Genomic DNA, 21712 nt, shown 5'->3' with positions numbered 1-21712 from the left:
TGTGACTTCAGCAAAGGCATTTTTTCATGTTTGTTTTTTGTTAAAGTGGATAGTTTCTTGATGAAATCCGAGAGCTTTCAGACCATTCGAAACACAAATTAAGATATTTTTGATGAAATCCGAGAGCTTTCAGACCCCTTCATAGACCCGCAAGGGTTTAACTACCCCTACATTCAAGGCACAGAAACTACAGTATTACAGTATGGTATCCCACGTACATTGTTTAAAATGGTTAGTGCCATGTGACATCAGTGGTTCTAAAACCATGTAATTTTACAAAGCTATGAGAATACTTTTTTATGCACAAAGAAAGCAAAAATAACATAGTCCTATTCAATAACGATTTATTCTCTCCTGGGATAGTCCTCTGCCATTATCAAGGGTCGTTGTGATGGAGGGTTCAGAGAGCTCTCGGATTTCATCAAAAAACAATATCTTAATTTTGTGTTCCGAAGATGAAGGTACCTAACAGCGTTCCCCGAAAGAGTACATGAGGGTGGGTAATAGTAAGGAGAGCAGGGGCACGGTATAGAGGAATAACCGAATTTAAATTTTTATGGAGTGAAAACAATAACTCATTTAACACTATCGGTTTAGGAGAGGGTTTAAATCTAGGTGATGTGTCATTGTTTCAAATGTAGGTACCAAGGCTCTCATCCTACCGATTAGCACCACAACAACTCGGAAATTTAATGTTCACAACATTAGAATAATCAGCATAATGAAAACTGTATTCTGTTTTGGAAATGAATACTTATAAGATTTATGTGCCATTATATAGCATTTTGAAAGTGTCACAAAACTGTGCAAGAAGCAGTGTACATATCAATTTTGCAGAAGTGTCACCACAGGAACATTATTTCCAAATGAGCCTGGGTTGCGCAAAAAGGTAATCCGATTGGAGATAACTTGCACCAGTATTCATCAAATTGATATTGTAGAAAATGACAACTAACGTGACATAATACTGTAGGTTCACATGACAAATGACCAACATGAAAATATACTGTAGTATATACGGTTTGCGGTCATACTACACTTCATGCACACGCTTTGACAGGACTGACCAAAATTTATACTGCTGAAACTCATATTATGTGACAACAACTTGAGTAGCAGACTACTGTTAAAACTGTATTGTTGTAGGGACTGTGTATTTGTTTCACTATCAACTACAGTTCGAAAGTATTACAGTATGTAGTATATATAATACAATATGTAAGATGCACAGTAATTTCAATTCTGAGTCTTTAATTGTAATTCAAGCTTACACAATGATATGAGAAAACCAACCAACGGATGCATAACGACAAAATTATACTTTCAGTACGCAGATGCCACAAAACTAGCCAATGTTGTTGCTAGTGGGTGTTATCCGCGTGTTGTACAAATTTAACTGTGTACTTTCTTTTATCTGTACTGGCAGATACAAACTTCACTACTGAAGGGGCGCGAACTAGAGTTATAGTTCATGCTTCTGTGTCACTACAGTCGATATGACGTTATTTCAAGTTGTTATACCCGTTGACAGTTATAACTAACTTTTCACTTGCTCAGCAAGATTCTGCTTCAAACTGCCTGGCTTCACACATTTAGTTGAACCTGAAAAAGGGAAAACTGAGATGTTAGAAAGATGACCAGTTATGCTAATGCTCCCCTAGCTTCCCTTGGCAACAAAGCTGAGATGCCGCTGTCCGTCCTTGCTCAACACGTAACTTGCGTTGCGCTATGAATTGCGTTGTTTGACACATTGCAGGCCTTTGAAAAAACAACTGCGGTTTTTTCTAGGTCACTCCTATAGATATTGGCTGGGACAGGGTACAGGTTCCCAACAGTGAGGTAACTTTTAGTTGAGATTGAGATATTAATGCTGACACTGAAAAGTCATATTTTGAGAGAGAGTGCCGTTTTTACTCTGCATCAGATATTTATGAGGAGGTGTAAAGTGTTAGTTTTTGCATGGTTTGTCAGTGAACTGGTTAAAACTGTTCATGATGGAGGCGTGTTGGTACTCACCAGTTCTAATATAGAAGCCTGCAAGCTGCGACTGGAACGCTGAATCCCTGACAACCACAACACACCACACTCATTCTGCCAAAGGATCTTACCAAGGCAGCTATTTTACACACACCAACACACATTATCTTTTTTCTTTTATATCTTTTTCTTGTCACACAACACACTACATTCTTAAAGCCACGCATTCTGTGGCCCCACTGGATGTTAAAATTGCAATTTAAATGGGTCCCTTACGTTTTATCTGAGTTTTAGGCTTTCCACATACAGCATTTCCACCCTCTCTCGGATCCCGTTACCAATTGGAGTGCAGTCATTTTTGTCACTGTGCCTTAAGAAACATCCCTTTTTTAATGTTGGGTGCCCCTAAACACGTGCCCGTCCTTCCCCAAGTGCACACTTGGTGACACACAGGGAGAGAATGACCATACTATCACAGTAATATACACACTAAAGGAGTGTTATGGGCATAAAAGTTTCTCCGTATGCATTCAGCAGTCATTGTGTTCCTTAAGTACTTTTTATTGAAAGTTCATGTAGTTCTCATTCATTTTGTGTTACTTTTTCACATCTGGGATGAAGCTTACTTGTTTTGTTTTTCCATATAAAAAAAGTTATTTTTGAGCAAATGTAAAAAAGCTCCTTTTACACCTTAAAGTGATAGGGACAAGCCATAACTACTGAATCTGTTTTGTGCAAGTGAGATGAGAAACTGCATGTTCTATGTTTAGTCTAAAAGTACCAGTAACAATAAAAAACACCATCCCTATCTTACACATCGCCTCTGCACTTCGATTTCTCAAAACATGCGGACAGGAGAGCTGTCAGTCAGGCATATGGGACAACAAAACGTATAGCGGGCATTAAGTATTTCAGAAAAAAGTAACTTAGATATTTCCTTTGTGGTGTTTTAAAAGTAACCTCGACTGCACTTTGATGTGTTAAGTAGTTACTTTAAAACCGTAATCTGATTACATAACTTGTGTCAACTGTAATTGCGTTTTTCCCCCGACAACTGTGCTTTAAAATTCACCATTTTGACCAGGTCAGGTTTGAGCTGGTTAGCATTAGGAGTTAGCACCTGCTGGTAGATGCCATAAACCGACACCATTCGGATGTCTCCAGACCCAGTGGCCTGTATTTCCCAAAAATCGATGCATATGCCCAAGTACATTGTAACAAACCCATTATTATATATAGATTTACCTATCATGTAATATATTAGTTTTATAATGGTCTTGGCGGAATGCAGCCCAGGTATGTTATATCCATCTATGGATACTGCAGTCATAAAATGCAGGATATTTGGGACATGGATAAGGAGCTGCTAATCGTGATGGTGAGGGCTAAAGGCTTTCTGAAACCAGTGAACCATTCACTTCACAAATAAACAGCACTGCCGGCTCGAAAACACAGCAGAGCGGATCGTGCTGGAGACACGAGCCCCCGTCCCGGGTAAACTGCAATGGATACAAAGACTTGGGCTCAAAGTAGCTACAATGACAACAAGCTTGATAAATGACGTATTTTATTTAAGAGTTTAATACATGTGTTTGTTTTTTTATGTGTGTAGATCACAGTTATGAAATGGGCAACTTGAATGTCTATAACTGACGGAATTCAAAGTATTATTCTGGTTTCTTTTACAAAAAAAAAAAAAAAAAAGAAAAAGTGTCATTTTTCAAAAAAATTTCGCATTGGTGTAGACCAGCTACCTGTTCTTAACCTATATATATAACCAAAGATAATGCAAAATAGAATTATTTCTGTTTTGCCTTGGTATATGTTTTGGTGGTAAAGGACTGTTTAAATAGTAGTTTGTCTTTAGCTTTATATAAATCTTCAAATTGGATAAAATATAGTCTTCACACCTTAAATGATTGTTACCAATGCTGAACAGTTTTGTGTTGACTTTCAACATAAGCAGAATAAATATTTGATGATGTGCATCTTCACTATTCGATCATGTCAGACTAGTAGATTTGTTGTGGTAGCTGTGTAGAAGTAGTGTTAGGAGGCTGATTGTGGGGGTCTTGCAGGAGCCCCCCTACGGATGTTGCCTCTGTAGTCTGTCATTAGTTTTTACTCAGACGTAATTAAGACAAGGAAAGAGTCTGTGCTGGAGCAATTAATCTGCTCGGAATCATTTTTCCATATAAAAGCCAATAATAGAGCTTCCTGAGAATGTGAGCGATGACGTGTTATTAGATTAGCACAAGAGCCGTCGCATCATCTGTTTGGCACATCGCAGAGATTGATGCAGAGGCCAGCGAGGGGGCGGGGACAGAGGGGGGGCGGCACGAGGCTGTTTGCGGGTTCTGCTTCAATACAGTTACCTTAGTGTCTCCTCTCTCTCTTCTCCTCTCTCTCTCTCTGCTCGCTGGTGCAACGGAAACTGCGTGTGAGGTGCTGAATTCTCAGTTAGGTAGATTCCTTGGCATCTGGACGGGTTTGTTGAGAGAACTATGACGATAAGGATGATGGATGGTAAAAAGATCAATGAAAAGCGCACATCACTGACACATCATAGAGATTTGTCTGCATTTTGGAATAGGTTTAAGGCTTGATGCAAGTCTGGATGGAGTGGATGAGCAAAGAAATGAAAAAGTGAATTTCTGTTTATGTCCCTTAAGGTGTCCTCAGAAATAAAAAAAAGGAAAAAGAAAAGAAAAGCTGCTGATAGGATGTTAGTTGTTCCATTAGTTCCTTATACAAATTCAAAATAAAAGGGATGTTTAACTGTGTCCATTTTTTGTTTGTTTGTTTATTTATTTGTACACTTAAGTGGTTGTGCACAATATAATGTTATTTTAGTATAATCCAAATTATAAAAAAAAAAAAAAGGCCAGGAAATTTGACAGCTGGACGAAGCATAACAGAAATGGTACATAATGGGCTGCTCATGGTTGCAAGCAGGCCTAAAAAACACAGTGTGAGTGGAACTATTTTAGTTTTGCTACAAAAGGTTTTGAGGACATGATTGACTATAACGAGGTCCTTTATTATGTACAGATATTACAGGGCTTTTTTTCAGCAAATAGTATTAATTAATGAGTCTATCGTAATTAATTTGATTTTCTAGTTTCTTCTATCGCAGATTACTTAAAACTGTGATTATTTAGTGATGGTGTTCTTTTACATTAACATCTAGGGCTATATTATCCCTGAATTACACTTTTTATAGTGTAAATAAAGAAAAATAAAAACTCTTGTTTCTACCATAGTCAGTCAAGGGACCAAAACAGTAGCTGTCTCATATCACAACATCCTCTTATCTCGAATTAAATGATATCCAGATATTAAACTAAATGCATATGCCATTTAAAGTGCCTATTAATTATCTTCTAGGTGGGTGATTATGTACTTCCAGCCGAAGTGTTTGTCGCTGTATACTACTGAGATGGGTTCGTCTGCTAGGATTTGCCCCCACAAACGCGGGTCTATGGACCGGTCACTCAAACTCTCAGGTACGAATTATTACATTCAAAAGATGAGTCACTCTCCAGAACCTGAGGAACCGGCAATGTTTGTTGTTATTATTGGTCATGACAGTCTTAGGTGATAATGATTGGTTTTTTTGATTGATACAAGATCTTCAATCCTAGGAATGGCTAGAATGAGATATGAGAATGACTTATGTGAGCGGAGAATGACACACCATGGAGGGTCCGTGATAGTTTTGAAGATGGATGCCTCTGTGAAGATAGATAATCTGCTTCAGACAAACACACACACACACACACACACACACACACACACACACACAACACACACACACACACACACACAGACAAATACTCATGCACCTGTACACACAATAACACACCCACACATGCTGGATGACTCACAGACCACAATGTTATTAAATGTCACAACTTGCACTTTTCCTATATGGCCGGATGAGGGTGGAACCTGCTGCGATCTTTTGCCATTTCAGAATCACCCTGAAAAAAACAATAAGCTGGGGGATGGGTGTCAGGTAGCAGATTGGATAGTGGGCGAGAGAGCCAAAGGCTGGGCTTACAGAGACTGAACAGTCAGCTAGATTTACAGGAAAAGACATTGTCCTCAAGGGCTTTAACCATTACTAAACCAAAATAGAAAAATAGTGACAGCAACCTTAAAATTTTGCATACAGTATTGCATTACAAAACTGTTCATTTTAAATTATAAACACTTCTTAATATTAAAACTATCTATATATATATATATATATATATATATATATATATATATTATCTATATATATATATATATATATATATATATAATACAGTAGTCAAACATTTGAAGTGGATCAAAACCTTTCATTCAAAGTTGTCCTAGAAACTTAAAAAACAAAATGCACTCTTGTCTTAGGACAACTTGTGATGAACACTTCAAATGTGGACTCCTGGTGTATATATATATATATAAATATATATTAGGGCTGTCCAAATGATTAATCACGATTAATCACATCCAAAATAAAGTTTTGTTTACATAATATCTGTATGTGTACAGGGTATATTATTATGTATATATAACTACACACACATAAATGATGTATTTAGAAATATTACTGTATATACATTTATATAGTTTATATTCTTATATGTTATATTATATATAAATATATTTAATATCATAAACATAACATATTCTTCTTAAATATATACATGGGATGTGTGTGTAGTCTAGATATACATAAATAAATATCACACAGTATACACACATATATTATGTAAACAAAACTTTTATTTTTGGATGTGATTAATCGTGATTAATTTATTTGACAGCCTACATATATCTATATATATATATATATATCTAGATCTATTATATATATATATATATATATAATATATGGGTGTGTGTGTGTGGTGTGTGTGTGTGTGTACTTTATATATATATATATATATATATATATATATATATATATATATTCCTAAAAGGTCTATTTTAACTAAATATATTATTTTATAAACACTATTATGCAATTTCAAAATTACTGACCTGCATGACTTTTGTTATAAATGAGAAATTTTGTGAAAAATGAGATCTCCAGCATCAGTTGTATTGAATGTGCCTGTACTTAATTGTAATTTTGTCATTCCAAAATTATATTTAAAGTTAACATATTATAAAGTTACTACCATTTCCAACTTCATCATTACATGTGGTTGAGCTGCACGGTTCTGGTAACATTGAGAATCATTAATTTTTATGTTTGAAATCACAATTATCCTAATGATTCTGAACATGCAAAAATAACATAATTTGCTAGAGGCTGTGACAAAATATTAATTTCTGCAGGTCTATTTAAAAACGTTTAAAATTAATTTGAATAAATTATACAAAAAAATGTTTGAATTAAATGATTCAGTGACTCACTTATTATAAATATTTAAATCCTAGTATTTCAGTCATAAATATGAAGGTTGTAATGACAAAATTATCCTGTGGGTTTAAAAGGCTTTTTGTGAAACGGTTTCATACCTAAAAAATCGATATATTTTTTTTTACGATAATAGCACAGCTCTATGTGTAATTGCAAATGTATATTTAAATACATGACATATAGCTAAGTTTCAATAGAAAATTGCATTAAAGTATATTTTAGTTTCAACATAAATTTCTTGTGTTAGTACATTAAACAGAAAACTTTAATAATTTCAAAACAATAGAAAATAATTATATATAAATAGTTATCTAGTAGCTGGGGCAAATATCACATCCAAAATAAAAGTTTTTGTGTAAATAATATAAGTGTTATGCATTGCAAATACGCACGTAATGAAATTTACACAATGTACACAAAAACTTTTTATTTTGGATGTGATTAATCATTGCCAGCACTAATTAAATATACATAAGCATCATAGTGCACAAGGAGACCACGGAGAATACTTATTCTTGGAATTTAATTTTTTTCCACAATCAAAAACCAAAGGTTAACACTCAGGTATGACATTTGTACCACAATGTTTAACAGCAGACGAAGGAACTCAAACAAAGGGAACACTATTCTAAACCACATGACAGGATAATGGGATGACGAGACACACCTGGATCAAATGAACTAATAACTCAAACACAGCTGGAGACAAATTCACATGACGAGGACAGGAACAGGAAGGACCAAATAAGGAAACAGGAACATACATGTGACAGTAAGGTCTTAAGTGAGTCAAAAATACTCTACGTAACTGCTTATAAATTAAACTATAAAGTATGCAAATGTTATTGCAATTAACATGCAGTATTACAAAAAACATTACATTTGATTTGCACTATGTAATCACACTTAATTGTTACAAGGTTGACTTGAGGGCACCCTAGATGAATGTGTTATTTTGATTTGGTCATCACATCAAACATTATACTTTAACTTTGTTATCCCTATTATATTTTAATATAATGTTCAGATTCAACTGACTATTATTAAATAAAGACTTTAGATGCTAAAAGGATGGTCAGCATATAGTGGCTCTCTGATGCACTATTTTTTCTTACTCTTATACAGACTTTATTTACTGTGAGACCTTTGCAGCATTAGCCTATCCTGATTTAGCTGATGTGAACAAATCCTTTTTAAGCACAGTTAAACTTGGATAATTATCCCTAATTTCCAATTAAGGTAAGCATCCTATAAAGTGTCAGTGCAGTATGTTCTACGACTAGTTCATCAGGGGGTAAGTATGATTTAAAAAGATTCACTACATCGTTAAGCTACATGCCAAAATGTCTGCTTAAAATCGTTGTGAGAAAACAAATAACATGGACGGTACCTAGACCTAAATGGCCACAAAGGTATTATAATTTGCTGAATGGTTTAGACAACAAAATAGAAAATGAACAGTGGACAGCCTGTTTGGTGGGTTCTGGGGATCTGGCCTGCAGTAGGATAGGATGAAGGTAGCCTGACTTCGTCATACTCATCCCGTCCAAAAAAATGTCTGTGGGCGGGGGTTCGGGCTGGCACCCAGGCTAGGAGAAGGAGGATCTTGCCACCGAACGTGAAATGTGGGCTAGAGGGTATGATATATGCTGGAACTGCCAAACGACTAATGGCTTTTGTAATTAGGCAACAGAAATGAAATGACTTCTGTTGCGGACACAGAAAGGGATGCTGCTTCACTAGGGTGAAAAATAACACTTTTTTTACTAGACGCATATTAAAGGGGTATAGATGCCACTTTATCATATGTGACATAAAGAAAAATGGTGATAATGAGAAGACTGTATGCTATGGCCATTTATAAGTTTGTTTGACATTGAAATCAAAAATTGGTCCACATCCAAAGAGAAGAATGTATATATTATGTCATGTCGAATGAAATCAAAAATTGACCTTTTTTAATGCACAGTCATGTGTAATCCTTCCGTTATATTAAAAACCTTAAAACAACTTTTCCAATCCCATGTAATTTCCAGTATGGAAGTGGTAAGGATTACAGTGATTGTTGTCATGTTTTTCCAGGGTCCTCAAGGTGTTCGCCTGTCACGTTACAGCCCAAACGGATCCCCTACATGACCCGATGAGTGTTACGTCTACTGTGTGTCATCCTGCTGATTGTGTTATGGTTCGCAATAGCCTGGACCGCCGCTGTTTGTTCAGAATCCGAGACATCTCGCTCTCATCAGTGTGGGCTCCCACTGATGGGCGTCAGTTCAGCATGTGTCTGCTGGACCGCCTGGGACTACATGATAGCTGTGGGTGAGTGAATCTGGTTACCTTCGAGTTTCCTATATGAGTATTTGGCATTTAATGAGCACAGGCTGGAATAAATTGCTAGTGGGATCAAACAGTCCTGGATAAAATGCTTCCCAAAATGGATACTTTTTTAATGACAGAAAATATACATAATCTCTTCAGGGGACTGCTTAAAGTACACAACAATTAACGAATGGCTCATTCACTCACCTTCATGTCAAACCAATATTTTCATCCTTTGGAAACACAAAAAAAACAGTATTTAGCAGAATGTTCCCGCTGCTCTTTTCCATATAATGAAAGTGAATATATATTGCACTAAGAGCATCGCCATGTAGTCCATACATTCACTTTTTTTTTTTTTTGTATCTTTCTATGAATGGCTAACTTCTTATTCAAAAATTACACATCCTCTTGCGAAAAAGAAGTGTGATTAAATGAAAAAGAAGTACATTTTAAAAATGTACAATGTAATATTGTTATCAGTGTTAATCAGTATTACATTTAGTTAATTTAATTTAAATACACTAAAATGCAACATTACAATGTGTAATTACAAATATATTTAAATACATGACATACAGTTTGAATAGAAATTATATTAAAGTATATTTTTGTCTACCATAAATGCTTGTCAGTGCATTTAGCAGTAAACTTTAACCCTAATTTAAAGACAATAGAAGTAATTTTGAAAATACATGTCAAAAAACACTCAAGTTCAGCTAACTGCATTTAATAAAATTGGACCTAGAGTATTATTAATATGTATTTTAAAATAAAATAGTGCTTAATTTGTCAGTAAGTGAGGACAGAACTTTAATCTGTTCTTGTTCCAAACATCTACAGCTAAAATATTGAGTCCTGACAGTTGAAGTGCATCCATGTTTTTTTAAAAAGAAAGTGAAACAGTATACATTTGCTATGATAAATATTTCAAATATCAAGTATTCTGTATTCTACACGCAAAAGTAGTTATTTTGCATTGTGATAAAAATGCCTAAACAAATAATGAATCAAAGCTAGATTCTATACTAGTACCTTACTACGACCTTTTTTTATGTATTGTTATCATTATTATTATTATATTATTGTTAAACATAACAACCGCAGAGTAGACCAGTACAGGTCATCATGTTCATAATACAAGCCAAGAAAGTGATGATCAAGGCTGCCTTGGCACTAATTGCAGACACATAGCGAATCTCACAGGAAGCATCAATCGGGCTGTGACGAATCGAATTCAGCACAAATGTTTATCCTGATGTCTTATCCTCAAGCATGGCAGATTGGAAAGTGCCCAGTCTAACACCTGGACCAGTAAGCGTCACATTGATGATGACAGATTTTCACTGGGGAACACATGTTTATTGATGTCAGGCCAGCTGACTGGCTGACATTGTATAGGATGTGCCAATAGGGGATGGGAACTATAAAACTTTGGATTGCCCTCCACAGCTTCATTTGCAATTGTCTGTCAAGAGGGCGTCCAGAGAACGCAAGCAATCTAGATGGCGTTTATTGCATTTATTGAATACCTTTTTTCTCTATCATTCTAGTATTTTTCAGTCTAGTGCTATATTGGTTTTGTAACAGGAAGAGTTTTGACAGCCACATCATTCTCGGGTTGATCTGGGAACTGGCAGGTCCCAGGTACTAGTCAGTTTGGTGTTAACTCTATACTTCTTCTCTCAAACAGCTGAGTTCCTGTTCCTCCTGTGGGGTGTGTATCTGTGTTATGCGGTGAGGACCGTCCCCTCAGCGTTTCATGAGCCACGCTACATGGCCATCGCAGTGCACAATGAGCTCATCCTCTCTGCCATATTCCACATTTTAAAAGGTGAGTGGCTGCCACCAAGGCCGGACTTCCTCCTTTACTTCTCAAACATCTTCATTTTAAGCCACACCCACATTAAAAGATACAAATAACTTGCAACAGATACAGTTATTGTTGTCTTCGCTGCACACCCCTAATAATAACTCACTGGTCGCTCTTTTCTTTTTCCGTGCAATTACAATGAAAGAATCAAAAGGATACAATGACTTGTGCTCTTTATTCCAACTCATGTGGTTTCTGTGAAGAGCAATATAAAAAAAATAAATAGATCTAAATATAGGTTGCTCCTCTTTAATTGATAATGTTAACCACTTCAATGTTAACCACTGACAGGATCATTGGGTCTTAAGAACCATCAATCTGTTTCGTTAAATGAAAAATCCTCCATTAGGATTTCTTCAAGCTTTGATGAAATTTTATTCATTCATTTTGCTTTGAGATCCTTTAATAATCAGAACTAATTTGGATACTTGGCAAAATACACAGTCTTTCTTCACCTGTTGCAATATTTCATTAAAATGATACACTAGCTTACTTGTTTAGAAAAAACTTTTTTTTTTCATTTATTCAGTCACACTATTTCCAGTTCTCACCATTGACAAACCATTTTTGCCTCAATAAAAACTCCTCATTTGCTGCTTATTAATAGTTAGTAAGGTAGTTGTTAAGTTTAGGTGTTGGGTAGGATTAGGGATGTAGAATATGGCGATGTAGAATTTGTGCTTTAATAAACAGTCAATATGTTACAACAGACTTGCTAATAAACAACTAGTTTAGTAAGAAATGGTAAGAATCTGTCCCTATGCTAGAGTGTTAGCATTTATTCTTATCCCCTTTTGCCATTTCAGGCACACTTTGACAGAAACTAATGATTTGACATCATTTTAGAATATTCATTTTGATTGGTCAGTTTACTATTTGACATTTTTGATTAAACAATCTGCTCTTGCATTTGGGCAGTGGTTTGAAACCCCCCTGTGCTATTTAAAAAACAATTTTATCGCTTTTTAGTTCTTATGTTAATTTTAAATGTATTTTTTGAGGAAGCTCAGCTTCCCCTGCCTGATGGACTGACACTGCCTTTTAAAGAGTCAGTTTAGGGTTGTGGAGCGTACGAATGACTTCAGCAGTAATGAGGCACTCATTCAGGCAGGGACTTAGCTTGAACTCTTACACAAGATAAAGGCAGTTGACTTCAAAGGCAGGGCATGCGATTTTTAGAAGTTCTGCATCGCTTGCTGCTCTCTCCACTGTTTCTACAGTAATTAATCACAGTACAGAGCCATGGGATAGTGTTACTTAACTATCTGTATTTAGCTGTAACGGCACCCATGTCCTTTCATCATAAACAGTAATTAGTGCATTGTGGCAGCCAGTGTTTTCAGCATACACCGGTCCTTTCTAGCTTACCTCAGGAATTTCAGAAGGTGATTTAACAACAATATGAGGAAACCTTATTTTCTGCATTCAAATGGACATGTCCAAAATATTCCATGTAGCAGTGCATATGTCATCTCAGAGGGACCGTCAATTTCCAACCAGTTTAAAAGAGCTGGAAGCAAAAGCGCTGCAAACCTCACTGCAAACATGGTGAAGATGAACACAGTCTCCCAGCAGGTCAGCACAGATAAACCTGAAGAAAAAAAAATATACTGTATATGACCAAGCACAGATAAATACAGCATAAATCTAAAAATAAACCTGCTGTATTGGAGCTGTACACATGCTCTAAACATCATTGTGTGACTGCAGGTTCGATAATAGCTTGTGTCATTTGCAAATGCCATTTCGACCTTCACTTCCTAGCTCTGGAGTTCAGGAATCAGTATATTGTGTACACAAGTCCAGGCACCTGGCTCAAAGTTCAGTTTGCCTCCCTAAATCATTCACTTAGTAGGTTTCCTGTTTTTGTAGTTGCAGTAGGTGACCATATAAACATGAAGACATGGATTTTAAAAAAGTAAAAAAGTGTAGATGATTGTTCATTTGGATTCTGTAAATCCACCACAGGTTCAAGCTATGAATGAATAGGTTCTTAGAATGATTGCAATGATTAATGCATCTGCATAGAAATTATTTAAATCAGAGTAATAGTGTAGAGTGTACAAAAGCATACTGTAGATACTACCAAGGTTTATGGGGGAGAAAAGTTAGCAAAACATGTTGCATTGGATGCTGCTTCGAAGCTGAAAAAAGTTGTAACATTACAATATTACCCAATTTGATACCATATATTTGATACCATATATTGAAAATGATATCAATATGTTTATATCATTTTATATGCATTTATATTAAGTAATTTAAATTATTGTTGAAATGGGTTGTATAAATAAGCATTTTGGAATACAACCAGATCTGTAATGCACACATACCAGATAGTATATATTGTATTGTACTGTATTGTTAGATGATTGTAGATGATTAATCATTTTTCTGTAAATCCATCCATAGGTTCACTCTAGCCCCTGAACTGCACCCGGACTGGATGTTGATGCTATTCTTTACTCATACACACTTGACAGTGACTGTCACTTTGGGGTTACTGCTTGTGCCAAAGGTAAACCCAAACATCCTATTTCATCCTCTGAATCATTTGTTGGCTAAAATCTAATTTTACCGAATCTGTTAAACACTCATATCTTTCCCACAGTTCTTGTTTGCGGGTACACATCTAAGGGATGACATTGCTACAGAGGCCTATGAAGATGAATTGGATATGGGCCGGTCTGGGTCATACCTGAATAGCAGCATCACGTCCGCCTGGAGTGAGCACAGTCTGGACCCAGAGGATATACGGGTAGGTGCCCTGATTTCTTTCAGGCTTTCTTTTCCCCTTGACTCTCTCCTGCCTTAGTAATTAACTGAAATTTCATAATCTGCAATATCTCTTGACCCCTTGTCCTCTAACTGACAAACATACTGAGCCATGGCAGTTTTTTATTGCAGACACCAGAGGAAATGGGCCAGCTATGTTCTATTAATGGCTGTGGCGTAAGGTCTTGCGACAGTCTTTGGGAAAAACGTACCAACGTGAGCAGAGGTTTTTGTTTGTTTGTTAGAGCTGAAGAAGTCTCTCACCAAAGACTCAAATTTTGTTCATAGAAAGGGCATTTTGCTAATGGGATAAAGTTCTGCTCTTGGTATAATTGTCGTTGATGACTTCAACTGTACGAAATGCTTTGATGTTCTTCCGAGGCTCTTTCAGACCTAACAATAAAACATGAAATTTTCGTATTTGACACCGTCCCAGACTGTCCTGTCTCTAATTAGTGTAAAACAGCATGTTGGTTTGGTCTAATGTCTTTGAGGCACTGTCTGTAGTAGCATATAATGACTAGTTCTGCATGCTTTCTGTGCAATAGAGCGTCTGCTTCACTGTAACTAGAATCATTTCATTTTTTTTTTTTTTTGCTTCTACATCTAGGCATATGTTGTGAGTTAATGGCCCATTTTGTCTTAAAATCCACAGGAAGAGCTGAAAAAACTCTACTCCCAGCTGGAGATTTATAAGAGGAAAAAGATGCTGGCCAACAATCCTCACCTACAGAAGAAGCGCAGCTCCAAAAAGGGCCTAGGTCGCTCCCTCATGCGCCGCATCACTGAGATTCCGGAGACAATGGGCCGCCAGTGTAGCCGTGAGGACAAGGACCTGGGTGAGCATGGGAGTAACCGCAACAGCATCTGTGTCTTGAGAAAAAACCCTTTCGACCCCTCACACTCTGTTAAGCCTGCCAAAGATGAATCCCTGAAGAGCAAAGTTTTCTCCCTTAAAAAGTCCCACAGCAGTTATGACCATGTTCGTGACCACAGTGAGGATTCCAGCAGTTCAGTAACTGACAAGATGGAAGTCGCAAACACAGAAGGCTCCCTTCTCGAAACCCTAATGGGCAAGAAGCTGGTGAAGAAGTCCTCTGAGAAAATTGATGCAGCCAGTGAGTCAACAGAGTCCGTTCCTCTGGTGTGTAAGTCAGCCAGCGCTCACAACCTGACAGCTGATAAGAAACCTATTCACCCTAGAACATCCATGCTGCAGAAATCTCTAAGCGTCATTGCCAGTGCCAAAGAGAAAACACTTGGTCTAACAGGAAAGGCCCAATTAGCAGAGGATCCAACAAAGAAAGCTAATCAAAAGAACAAGGATGCCAATACTCTAGCTGAAGCTGAGGAAAAGGAGGGTTATCCAAAGATGATTGTCAGTCAGTCAGTGGAGTACAAGCAGACAGCTGCCAAAACTGGTATAATGAAGCAACAGATGAGCGGAAGCCAGCCCTCAATTTGCTCAGAAACAACCAAGGGGAAAGACCTGTATGACCTATCAGAGGTGTGCCCTTGGGAAGTGGAGGACTTGCCAACTCCCTCTGAAAACAAGGTCCAGAAACATGTGTCTATTGCCCCCGAGCAGACCACCACAGTCCATGGAAGTAGCAACAAGGCGACAAAATCACAACAGCAAAAGCAGAAAGGCACAGAGCAGTCACCCTCTGTGGCCAGGCCTCCAACCCAGAAAGCTTCTGATAGAGCAGACATATGTCCGTGGGAGGAAGGAAATGAGGACGATGGTCAGGCAGTGGGGCCAAAACCTCACTCCAGTAGTAAGCCTGCCATGTCCAAACCCCAGGCATCCGGAGAGGTTGCCAAGGTTCTAAAAGCTGAGGTCTGTCCATGGGACGTTGAGGAAGTGTCAAGCAAGCCAAAGGACTCTCCAGGGGATTGCTCCCCTGATCAGAGCAGACCAAGAAAGGACACCACACCAACTGAGATCAAAGGGAAAATAAGCTCCTCGCCTACTGAAGTCAAGGGCAAGGGTACAACACCCACAGAGGGTAAAGCAAAGAGTGTTTTTTCCGAGCCTACTAAATCCACAGGCAGCACATTACAGCCACCCTTTAAAGCAGAAGTGTGTCCATGGGACTTTGAGACTTCAGGTCCAATCCTGAAAAAAACCCCTGTTCCTCTCAGGTTTCTAAAACAAAGGAGACCCGTGCTATAAAAAAGGGAACTTCTCCTCTCAGAATATCAGAGATGGAAAGAGAGAACGCAAAGGGTCCTGGTGAAGACAAAATGAAATCAAATGCAAAAGACAAGTTAACCTCTGGAAAAACAAAAGAAAGACCTATCAGCCAGCCTAAACTGGCTGAGGTTTGTCCATGGGATGCTGATAGTAGTCAAGAAATTGTCTCAAAGGAAAAACAAAAAAGCCCACATCTTGCATTAGGAAAAAGCAAGCAAGCAGAGGTATGCCCTTGGGATTTTGAAGATGCGGCAACTAGTAAAGAAGTCAACCGGAGCACCAGTCCATCCACTGGCAAACAGAAAAGTTTGAATTCCAAAGGCAGAGTTACTAGTGGTGTTAAAATGTCAGATGTCTGCCCATGGGACTTTGATGACCAAGGTTCAACAAAAAAGGCATGACACTTTACCTGAGTGAACCATTAGTTAGTCCTCATTATATGTGCTTTTTCTTTCATGAATACACCATGGAATGAAAACTTTAATAGAATTTATGGTGATTTGGAGAAGAAAATCAACATGTCGCACAAGCTGCCTTTCTCTTCAACCTTTTGTTTTCCCTTTGTGTTTTTTGGAATAAAAGAAAAAAAAAAAAAAAACACACACACACACACACACACACACACACAAACAAAAACAAAAATGCAACAACTCACCAGGCATTCCAGATTTTAAAGTATTGGTTGAACCTTTAAATAGAAATGGTAGTTTACAATTATGCAACTCTTTATGTGCAATGTAAACAAGATGCCTATGCTCACCACATGTATCCTCATTAACATTTGAACTCTCCTAACAGCTGCATCTGTAGCCTCTCTTTGACTGTGGCTTCCACAAAAGATCATACAAGTTCTTACATAGGAAGGTGTAGACCATGCATAAAGTGTCATGGAGTAAGCCTGATCCATTTCCTTGTTTTAGTTTGTTCCACACATTATCATCTGGTTTGAGTAAAAATGAATATTTGCCAAAGATAGAGGTAAAATCCAATAAATCTAAGAACTCAAACCTCAACAGAATAATAGAAATACAACATTTGTACAGTGAGTCGAATTCATGCGGCTGCTAGAAAATTAGCCTGTAGCACTTTAGTAAAGAACATGCTTAGAGAGACAGATGTAAACTGGACAGAACACCATTCATATTTGCCCTTGTTTGTTGTTTGGCCTTGCTGTTTTATGCCGTTCTGCAATCATATGTGCACATCTGCGACATTTTTAGTTATCTAGAAAGCTAGAAAAAAAAATAAACATTTCCAATGCTTCCAAATTTGCTGATATATTATCCTGAATGTGCCTATTTAAATAGTCCTGTACCAGTCTTACTTTCTATTGGGAGATGTGAAACCTTTGTCATAGCCCATATTACAAATACCTAGTGAAATCAGCATCTTATTTTTGAAAAGAAATGAAGTTTAGTTTATATATTAGAAATGTTGCAAAATTGTAAATGCTTTTTGAATGGGGTATGCTACAAAAAAAATAAAAAATAAAAAGTCCACTAAGTTCATGGGACCATAGATGTCGTTTCTCTCAGTGTAGGGCACAATCATTAAGGTTTCCACCTCTAATGTCTTTCCTTGTTGTCTTTTACAATTAGAACACTCATTACATTATGTTAAATCAAATTCCAGTCTATCTCATATCAAATTCTAACCCAAGCTTCAATTTCTTTAATATGTATCTGGTATCCTTTAACATTTTATTATGATTACATCAGTTTACAAATAAAATATTGCTTCTTTTTTTTTATTTTTTTTTTATTTATTTTTTTGGAAATGTATAGATTTCATAGAAGAACATTCTGAAACAACCCTAGTGATCGCTGATGTGAATTCAACAATGTATCTAAATTACTGTTGGAATGTTAACATATCTTGTATGCCTTCTCAGCACATGGTCATTGGTAATCTGTAATGATGTCAAGGTAATGGTGTCACAACACATGAGGCATGAACTGTTGTACAGGTTGATGCCTAGTTATGAAATGTTTGTATAAATGTTGACATATTGCGATTGCTATTTTGACCCAATCTTACAGTAGCTAAATGGTTTTTAAATGTATTGACAGATTCTTGTGTTTTGTATGTGCACAATAAGAATTAGCAAGAGTACAGAATAAATGGTTATGCCATGTATATATGTTATAGCTACCAAAGAGGTAAAAAAAAAATGTCCCTAAATATATCATTCTTGGCATTGTGTGAAATCAAATGATGTTACTCCACAGTGGGGTAAATTTATCAATGACCTCTGGTCACAATTTAACTTATAAAACTAAAAGTATCTTTCCATGCTAATATTTACATGGGTAGGCCATTCCTGTTTGGCAGTTCTTTTTTTTTTATATATATATATACTTTCTTTCACCAGACTTTCAGAAATATGCTCTGTTAAAGCTTGACATGATCAATTATGACTAAAATTTAATTAATTATATCTTGATTACTTGCTCAGTGGAAATAAAATGAACAGAAGAGAAATCATTTTGAAGTATTTTAATGTGTGATAAACCCATTAATGCCACAAAACATCACAGATCATTCATGAAGTTTATTGCTAATACTCACCGGCAATGATGACATTACAAAAGTGACATTGAATTTAACCTATAAATGCATTACCAGTTAATTAATCAAACCAGGTAATTTAGATGTTACTAATTTTAGCTTATCTTTTTTTTTTTTTTCTCTAAGTAGAAGCACATATTTTCTGGGGACATCAACAATAATTTAATTTCACTCCATGTTAATTTAATTGTGATACTGCATTAAAAGAAATACAACTTACAACCCTGTAAATGTTATACAAAATGTATTGCCAAGTAGGAATGACCAGGTAGTATTGACTACAAATCTGTAACCAAGAGAGAATCACCACTTTCCCAGATTTATGTAATCTGCCTATAATTTATGAGCCCAAATTTATACTATTCTCATCAGAATATGTGCTCATGGATTTCTAGGCACACTAAAGGGAACTTTCAGCAACCTGTAGTTCATCTACTCCTTAACTGTCTAGTCATCTCATACTCTAGATGCTTAGATGGATGTGTAAAATTGACCAACTTTGTTACATAGAGAATGTTTCTGGGAATGGTTGTTGTATCGTAATGCATCCCTCTAGTTTACGAGTTTTACCCATCTGCAGGTCCTCAGTTGATCTCTATGTAGTATGATGTAAGCACTCAACCCATGACCTGTTAATGTTAATGGTAACCTTGCCTATTACATTGTCTTAGTGCAATGTTTAGTTCAATTTTTGGAGTTTACAGAAGTGATTATTTATCTATTTTTGACTTGATTTTGGTTATTTAGCTCGTTTACTTGGGCCCTACGCATGTCCCACCACTGTCATGTGTTGGGGGGACACTCCTACTACTTAACGCGGTATTGTCTTAGCTCTAACTCTCGTTGCTTCTGCATGATAATGAGAAATTAGTAAGACTGATGTTTCACTGCCCTTGATAGAACTTAAAAAAGAATCTTTGATCTTTATTGGACTGTTACAAGTTGTATAGTGAGTGAAACTGTACCCTACCCTGTATTATGTGCTTGTTATATTAAACGCTCTATGACAAGCTTATAGCATACACATATGGAGATATTTGGTAGATTTATATTGTGTAATATTGTGATAGCATGTACATAAAAATACCTCCTCTGCAATAAATATTTCTACAAAACGCAATTCTGTGTTGATTGAATGAAATCAAAATGAAGGGAAAAAAGAACCTTCAATGAAAACTTTACTTCTATTGTAGCTTTTATTGCTTTTCACAATACTCTAGTACACACTGGTGTTATTCTGGCCAGGAAATGTCCATGTTGCCAACCATAGATTGTCTGAAATCTGACGTCGATGATACACCACATTCAAATTGTTGTACAGAAAATAGCAACGAAAATTAAGTGTGGTCAAAATTATTATCTGTCTGAAAGTGAAGTACCCATTATTTTACAGATGTCCAACACAATAACATCCTTTGTTTTTTTTGTTTTTTTTTTGGTGGCTAATTCATATGTATTTATATTACTGCTTATTACTAGTTAGTAATGTATTATTTAAGTTAACGTATTGGGTAGGCATGTATACTATATGTATAAGTACTAATAAAAAGCTAATTATGATATAATATACCTGCTAATAAGCAACTAATAGTGAGAAGTGGTCCCTGAACTAAAGTGTTACCTTTCTTGCTTACTGGCTTCTATGGCCATGTGTATACTTAATCTAAATATGGTGCTAGAAAATCACATAAGTCTTAACATAAATTTTGAAACTGTCTTTCCACCGTTGCTATCGCTGTCTCTGCACTGGTTGCTACTATTACTTTACTCATAAATAGCCCTAGAATGTCAAAATATTGCAATGGTTATCATTATGTCAACCATTGCAATTCCTGTTTTCTGTACACATACTGAATGATAATTTAGGGGATTTACTTGAACATTTAAAGTCTGCATCTATCTGTTTTGCAGTTATTGATCTTATTGTCAACGATTCAACCATATAAGTTTCGATTCATTCATGTTTCTCATTAAGGTTAATCAAAATTTTAACTTGACCTTCTGGGGAAACAACATGCCTCTATGGTGATTGGTGTTTCTTTATGGCAACTTGAAACAGAAGTTTGTTTTTTCTAGTATAGATAAAACCTTTGCTTCTTAACAGTGGTGCTTGAAAGCCAGCCAATCAGAATTGACCTTGACGTTTTTAGTTCTATTAAACCATTTCTCTCAGTTTTTAGGACTAGGACACTGATGAAACCTAAAACAGTTCCACAAAGAGCCCTGATAATTGATTCTTACACCGGTTCAAATATGTTGCATTCGCAAAAATCTCTTGGCTGGTTTTACATTGTCAGCATTTTTGCCTTCATTAATAATGACTGATCTCTAGCTAAGTGGCCATGGCCTGTTCTCAAAGTAAATTTGTATCCTGCCGGTCTTAGTTCTCTCCAAGGTTTGTTTACTTTAAACTTAAAGGAAGCCTTTAAAAGCCTTCATTGTTACCACTTTAGGGTATTCATATGAATGTTTGGCTCAGCTCCTGAAAAGCTTTTATGGAGATGCTGTAGTCTTTCTGACAGAGATCAATTGGTGCTCCGTATGGGGAAAGTGGATACGACGATATCAGGTTCTTCCTCATATT

General features: G+C 36.4%; 1 protein-coding gene across 1 annotated transcript; it reads left to right on the top strand.

The window, feature by feature from the left end:
- Positions 1-14004: 14004 nt before the first annotated feature.
- On the top strand, positions 14005-16539 carry LOC122142194 (probable G-protein coupled receptor 158). Its single transcript, XM_042751893.1, has 4 exons — positions 14005-14106; positions 14200-14346; positions 14496-14579; positions 15019-16539. Exons 1-4 carry the CDS (start codon positions 14035-14037, stop codon positions 16537-16539), a joined length of 1824 nt encoding a protein of 607 aa, XP_042607827.1. The 5' UTR covers positions 14005-14034.
- Positions 16540-21712: the final 5173 nt, after the last annotated feature.

This window comes from Cyprinus carpio, chromosome B24, assembly GCF_018340385.1.
Source record: "Cyprinus carpio isolate SPL01 chromosome B24, ASM1834038v1, whole genome shotgun sequence".
Lineage (NCBI taxonomy): Eukaryota > Metazoa > Chordata > Actinopteri > Cypriniformes > Cyprinidae > Cyprinus > Cyprinus carpio.
The sequence above is the reverse complement of the archived record's forward strand: the minus strand, read 5'-3'. Positions and strand labels throughout refer to the sequence as shown.